Source organism: Engraulis encrasicolus, chromosome 9, assembly GCF_034702125.1.
Source record: "Engraulis encrasicolus isolate BLACKSEA-1 chromosome 9, IST_EnEncr_1.0, whole genome shotgun sequence".
In the NCBI taxonomy this organism is placed as follows: domain Eukaryota; kingdom Metazoa; phylum Chordata; class Actinopteri; order Clupeiformes; family Engraulidae; genus Engraulis; species Engraulis encrasicolus.
In genome coordinates, this window is record NC_085865.1 from 3,820,878 (window position 1) to 3,828,377 (window position 7,500).

The 7,500-nt window shown below is 46.5% G+C and overlaps 1 protein-coding gene across 1 annotated transcript in view; it reads left to right on the plus strand.

Moving 5' to 3' along the window:
- cpa6 (carboxypeptidase A6) overlaps positions 1-7,500 on the plus strand; it is an 80,822-nt gene that overhangs the window by 35,229 nt on the left and 38,093 nt on the right. The window contains exon 3 of the mRNA XM_063206022.1: positions 7,325-7,449. Within this exon, the coding sequence (XP_063062092.1) occupies positions 7,325-7,449 (125 nt within the window). The remainder of the gene's footprint in view (positions 1-7,324; positions 7,450-7,500) is intronic.

Below are 7,500 nucleotides of genomic sequence, written 5' to 3' on the forward strand. Positions count from 1 at the left end.
AAGTCAATGAACAGCATTCTCACATATGAGTCTTTATTGTCCAAGTGGGTGAGGGCTGGATGGAGGGCAGAGCAGATTGCATCCTCCGTGGATCGCTTGGCTCGGTATGCGAACTGGTAGGGGTCCAGGGTGGGGGGTAGGGTGGCTTTGATGTGTGACAGGACTAGCCGTTCGAAGCACTTCATGATTATGGGCGTCAGTGCTACAGGACGGTAGTCATTGAAGCATGATGGTGATGATTTCTTCGGCACGGGTATGATGGTAGCAGCTTTGAAAAGTGTGATGACTGCTTGCTCCAGAGAGATGTTAAAGATGTCTGTGAAGACATCCTTCAGCTCTTCTGCACAATCCTTCAACACTCGGCCAGGTATGTTGTCTGGGCCAGCTGCTTTGCGTGGGTTGATGGTGGCCAGTGTCCTCTTCACACTGGCAGAGGACAGGTACAGGGGTTGATCATGGGGGGGAGGGGGAGTTTTCTGTGGATGAGTGTCATTTTGTGCTTCAAAACGGGCAAAGAAACTGTTCAGGTCGTTTAGCAGAGAGGTGTTGTTGTCACAGCTTCGTGGTGCGGGCTTATAGTCCGTGATGGCCTGTATGCCCTGCCACAGGCTCTGTGCATCTCTGCTGTCTTTGAAGTGTGTTGTTATTTTGTCCGAGTATTCCTTTTTTTGTTTTCCTGATGCCCTGGGACAGGTTTGCCCTGGCTGTATTTAGGCCAGCTACGTCTCCTTCTCTGAAGGCTTTGTCTCTGGCCCTCAGCAGTCGGTGAACGTCTCCTGTGAACCATGGCTTCTGGTTGGCCCTGGTGGTGATGCGTTTTATTTCTGTAACATCATCAATGCATTTTGTGATGTAGGAGGTCACGGTGTCTGTGTACTCCTCAATGTCAATGTGGTTGCTGTGGGTGGCAGCTGTTTTGAACATGTCCCAATCTGTGGTTTCAAAGCAGTCTTGTAGTCGTGACACGGCTCCCTCTGGCCATTTTCTCACCTCCTTCAGAGCTGGTTTGGTGAGTTTTACCTTTTGTCTGTAGGCTGGCAGTAGCAGAATCGTTAGGTGGTCTGATAGGCCGATGTGGGGGATGGGCTTTGCCTTGTATGCTCCTTGTTTTGGGGTATAAATAAAGTCCAGGGTGTTTTGTCCTCTTGTTGGAAAGTTAACATGTTGGTGAAATTTTGGAAGTACTGTTTTGAGATTTCCGTGGTTGAAATCTCCCATGACCACTGTGAAGGCATCTGGGTGTGCATCTTGTTGTTCACTGATTCCCCGATGCAGCTCGTTCAGTGCCTCGCTTCTGACGCTGTTGGTGTTGCTAGGAGCGAGGTAAACTGCGACCAGTAGAATGGCGGATATTTCTCTTGGTAAATAGAAGGGTCTGCACTTGATGATCATGAACTCCACTAGTGGAGAGCAGTGTCTCTGTACCACCGTAGCATTTTTGCACCAAGCATCATGTGTGTAAACACATATTCCTCCCCCTCGTTTTTTCTCTGCAAGGGCTCTGTCCGCTCGGTGGCACGTAAGTTGCTCCAGTTGTAAAGCCGAGTCGGGTATGCCGTCGTTCAGCCATGATTCTGTAAACACGGTCACACAGCAGTTCCTCTTCATTTGTTTCGCTGATCTTAGTAGCCGTATGTCATCCATCTTATTGTCCATAGATCTTACGTTTGCCAAGAGAATTGATGGTATTGCTGGACGAGTTGGGTTGGCTGCAAGCCGTGTTGTACGCCACCTCGTTTGCCTCTCTTCCTAATTCTGGAGCACCTCTTTCGCCGTCTCCATGTAGGCGAAGCAGACGGGTCCGATGTATGCCGCCGTAGTATCCCCAGTTCTTCCAGTGTCTCTGTTGGTATATCCAATACATCGCTTAAGTTGTCCATTCTTATCTGCAACAGCTGTTGCCGACTGTACATGCGTTCCGACATAGTTTCCGACGATAGACATTTCGAATGACACATTATAACACAAATAAACACTGCGAGTTGGGAGAGTAAGGAGTCGCTGCAGCTACGTGCGCCACGTCCGGAAGTTGATACTAGCATAAGGAGTCAGTTAGCTAAGTTGCCAGGGTCACACTTCAATTTCTAAGACACACATACACAAATAACGATAACAAACACACACTTGTAGTGTAAACTGTAAATTTAAGTATTGTATTTATCTGTCTTAGGATCAGCTGGTGTTGACGTTTCATGGTCTTCGCATGCCCAATAGGGGTTTGTAGGATTATCTGGCATGTAGGAGTATTTTACATAACACCGGCACTGTTCTCTATTGCTTTTTCGCAATAGACCTACCTCCTTCAACTGTCTGACGCTTTTGTCTGGCACCTTCTGAATGTGTTTTTTGGATGTGCGCACCCTACCCAAAACTATTAAAGGGACACTGTGTGAGATTTGTAGTTGCTTATTTCCAGAATTCATGCTGCCCATTCACTAACGTTACCTTTTTCATTAATACTTACCACCACCATCAAATTGTAAATAATCATTATGACTGGACCACACTTGGAAATATTTGTTTATTACTTAGTAAACTTTCATGTAAAGATCAAATTTGGTAATAGGCAACCCAGTTTCAATGAGCAGCATAGTTGCAGTACCTTTTTTGACCATTTCCTGCACAGTGTACCTTTAAGGTTGAGCTCCCATAGCTTTGCTCACGTCATGCTGCAAAGACCTCAGTGTTGGATCAGTGTTGGATGTTGGCAGAGGCCTGCATTGCTGGCTGGCCTCTATTTGATCATTAGGTAACACGTGCATCATTAAAGTTTGTGGTGTGTGTGTTTGTGTGTGTGTGTGTGTGTGTGTGTGTGTGTGTGTGTGTGTGTGTGTGTGTGTGTGTGTGTGTGTGTGTGTGTGTGTGTGTGTGTGTGTGTGTGTGTGTGTGTGTGTGTGTGTGTGTGTGTGTGTGTGCGCGTGCATACGTGTGTGTGCATGTGCGTGTGTGTGCGCGTATGTGCCTGTGTCCGTCCGTGTGTTTTTGTACTCTTCACTCTTCATCTGTACAGTGTGTGTGTGTGTGTGTGTGTGTGTGTGTGTGTGCGTGTGTGTGTGTTTGCGCACGTGGATGTGGATGTGTATGTGTGCGCGTATAGTATACACAGTGCACTGCCTAAAATCCATTATCATCAATAGTGCACCACTCTATTGCACCAGCACTGCAATCCAGCCCTTCATCCACTCCCCTGATGGCCTAGATCAGCGGTCCCCAAACTTCTTCTGCTAGCACCTCCTTTTGGGTATGAGAATGTTTCCGTGACCCTACCCCCATTTTCCAAATGGCAAGCAGTTTTTGTTAGGCAACATTCCTATATTCTAATTTGAAATTCATACAATTGAATACTGTTACTAACCAATTAACGTAATATTGATGTTACGGAAGCATATACTATTCAAGGTGTTACGCAAACAATCCCCTCTCTCCCCCCTGCACTACCTCTGCGACCCCCAATTTGGAAACCATTGGCCTAGTTCAATCACCACCAGGCCTGTCACAACCAGACAGGCAAACTAGGCAATTGCCTAGGGCCCCAACGTGAAAAGGGGGCCCCATGGTAAGGACTTGTTATGTACTTGAATGCAAATGATAGCGAAACCTCCCTAAATTCAATGACTGAAAAGTGCAATGATACTGCCATCAAAATATCTATCTTTCTTTTGGGGAAGTCATTAAAAAAGGGGCCCCAAGTCTCTCTTTGCCTAGGGCTCCCAAATACCTTGAAACGGGCCTGATCACCACAACACCCAACAGTGCTCTTGGCAGGCTGTGAAAGAGAGCAAACTCTATCTGGGAACGCAGAGTTCAAGTCTGGGGCTCCTGTGATGTGGAAGCTCCAGTGGGTTCAGCTGTCGATGTTGTGAGTTTGGCATTAGCTTAGTGGGTCATTAGCATGGGGGCTGGCGCCATAGCTGTTGCTCTCAATGGGCCTGCAATCATTGGGTGCTCTCCACAGCGATCTCTTGGTTATCTACCGGGCATTCTAGCATTAGCAGTCTTCTTCAGCCTGACATAACTACTCGGTTAAACATTTGATGTTCCTAGATTCCCTTTATCTTTAATTACTCACAAAAGATATAGATGTGAGAATATTTCATTGCTTAGTAGTGTGCTGCACCAGTAAGAACATTTTCCCATTGTCTAAATGGCTAGCTAACCTGACTTACGTCAAAAACATCACACAATCATCTGAGTCTTGTGAAAGTCAGAATCATTTCCGAACGAATGAGCCAATCAAGACTGCCAGGTGGGATTCAATGAGCCAATCAAGACTGCCAGGTGGGATTCAATGAGCCAATCAAGATTGCCAGGTGGGATTCAATGAGCCAATCAAGATTGCCAGGTGGGATTCAATGAGCCAATCAAGACTGCCAGGTGGGATTCAATGTGAGTGGCTGAAGTGACACATCAGTGAAGATGACGGACAGATTATTTATCCAATCACATGCAAGGATTTTTGATAAGGAGCCTAACCGCAGAGATACACCAGCGGCGATCTGAGCGAGTCGAGCGACGGAAGTAATTGACTTTGTATTGAGTCGAGAGACAAAAGCGATTCTGGAGACTAGAGCGATTTGCGCGACGAGCGCGACAATTTGAAGTTGAAATCTTTTCAACTTTTTATGACGCGGTTCGGCGACAAGCCGCGACAGCCAATGACTGTATAGAGGTCAGTGACCACAGCCAATGGGAATGCTTGAATGCTTTGCCTTCTGCCTGTACGGACATACTCTAGTCTCCTCAATCTCTCGTATCGCTTGCTGCTACACTCTGTCGCTTGAGTCGCGTCGCCGCTGGTGTATCTCTGCGGTAATGAGGCACCTAAATCTCTGCCCCTTCTGTGCGCTGGGAAAGTGAAAAAGTTTGACTGGGCTGTAATGGACTGTAATGGACTGATCAAACCTATTGATTGATTGTCAACTTCACTTGTCAAGCGATTTGTGAGTTGTGTGCTCGCAAAAATATGTAATTATTTGGACAACACAACAGAGGTCGCATGTCTGACGTGCTGCCACTTCAGCCGTGGTGCAGCGGTTGGATTGGCTGTGCACCGTCATCCTCGGTTCACGTCAAATACGAGAGGCGCTGTAGTCTCTTATAAGTTTTGCACACAAACTAAAGTAACCTTTCTTGCCCGGCAAAAAAGAGGGGTCTTACGACGCCAATCCAAACCTTTGCCATCATATGTGAAATCCAGAGCACATACCAAACAGAATCAATTGGCTCGCTCCCATTCAATATTTTGCGAGCTACAGCCCCATGGATTGGAAGTAGAAGGGCGTGACTTAGGTGCCCCATTCGAAAACGTCTTGGTTGTGGGCAGTGCTTAATTTGTCATTTGTCAAGCAGGAGGTCCCGGAACACAGAGGATGGGTGGCTCTGTGATGGGGGGTCTGTGATGTCTTTCCCTGAGGTTCCATCCAAGGTTCCGGAGCTCTCGTCTGAGGTTCCGGAGCTAGTTCCCCCTTGCTCCCCCTCAAATTAAGCACTGGTTGTGGGGGATGCAGATGCTATCATGAAGACGAAGGCGAACACACACACACACACACACACACACACACACACACACACACACACACACACACACACACACACACACACACACACACACACACACACACACACACACACACACACAGGGAGAAGAGAGGTGAGGTGAGGTGAGATGAGGTGAGGTAGAAGTAAGGTTGAAAGTCAGGCGTGTTGCAGCCCAGGATATCTATAACAAATGAATCAAAAGGTGTTTAGTGTGACAGCAGGGCCTTGCCAAACAGGACTATTTGTGGAGCTGCAAGAGAGAGGTATGCTGATTGAGATGTGAAGAGCTCTTTTCCAAAATTAGATATATCCATTAAGTAAAAAATGGTGGATATAGCGTTTTGGAAAAGAGCTCTTCATGTGTTTGTGGTCTCAAAGACAACAAAAGGCAACTTTTTTCTAGTGTTGCACCGATACAGATACCAGTATCGGTGGATCGGCACTAAAATGGTGGTATCGGTATCGGCGAGTACCAACAAATAGGGCACCGATACCATTTACAGATGCTTGTATGATTCTTAAACAGCCTTGAAATTAGTTATTTCATAGAGGTATTTAAAAAGTGTACAAGTTTTGATGGATTCACTTTGTATTAGTCTTTTTCCTGTTTCACAAAGGTAGGCAGTAGCCTGACAAAGCCATGCAATGATTTTACATCCAAGCAGTATGCACTGCAGCCCTTCATATATATATACATTTCAAATAGGGTGGTATCGGTATCGGCCGATACTGCAAAGCCAGGTAGGGGGCATCGGTATCGGGGCCAAAAAATGGTATTGGTGCAACACTACTTTTTTCCCTCGCTTGAAGACAACTTTTACAGTAAATGTCATGCCATGTAAGATCATTTTTCATCATAAATCCACTCGTGCATCATCATCATGCCATTAAGAGGTAGTTTGTGGTTACCTGATATAGCATCCAGTCGCGTGAAGAGGAGACATACGTAGACACGCACGCAGGCTCAGATACAGTTTTATGTAACACATCCTCATTAAAGTGTCACACGTGTGTGTGTGTGTGTGTGTGTATGTGTGTGTGTGTGTGTGTGTGTGTGTCTGTGTGTGTGTATGTGTGTGTGTGTGTGTGCGTGTGTCTGTGTGTGTGTATGTGTGCGTGCGTGTGTGTGTTTTTATGTGTGTGTGTGTGTGTGTGTGTATGTGCGTGCGTGTGTGTGTTTGCGTGCGTGCGTGTGTGTGTTTTTATGTGTGTGTGTGTGTGTGTCTGCCCTCCGGGGGTAACTGTAAATGCTCCCCATCAGACAGGAATGCTGTCAGCTTGGGCTTTTATAAGTCAGGGTCAAAGTAAGGTCTGAAATGTAATAGGTATTGCACACGTGTGTGTGTGTGTGTCGGTGTGTGTGTGTGTGTGTGTGTGTGTGTGTGTGTGTGTGTGTGTGTGTGTCCATGGGTGGTTATTTTGCATTGTGTAGTGTTGTGTTTGTGTATATGCAGGTTTGTATATATGTGAGTGTGCAGACATGCATGTGTATGTGGGAATTGATATTGATTTTGTATTCATATTTTTGTACTTTGTAAGGGAATTTGTGTAGTGCTTCTTTCTGATTGTTGATGAGATGTTTCATAATAATGTGTGTGTGTGTGTGTGTGTGTGTGTGTGTGTGTGTGTGTGTGTGTGTGTGTGTGTGTGTGTGTGTGTGTGTCTGTGTCTGTGTGTCTGTGTGTGAATGTGTGTGAATGTGTGTCTTTGTGTGTGTGTGTGTGTGTGTGTGTGTGTGTGTGTGTGTGTGTGTGTGTGTGTGTGTGTGTGTGTGTGTGCCTCACAGGTGGACCTATGGCAGCCTAACAGTGCGTCCCTGATCCAGGCGGGTAGTGCTGTGGACGTCCATGTTGGCCGCACGCTCACCCACACACTGCAGCAGCAGCTCCAGCAGAGGAACATTCAACACAGGTAACAATACAGCTCAGGTAGCAAAACAGCACAGGTAACATCGGTCCGAGT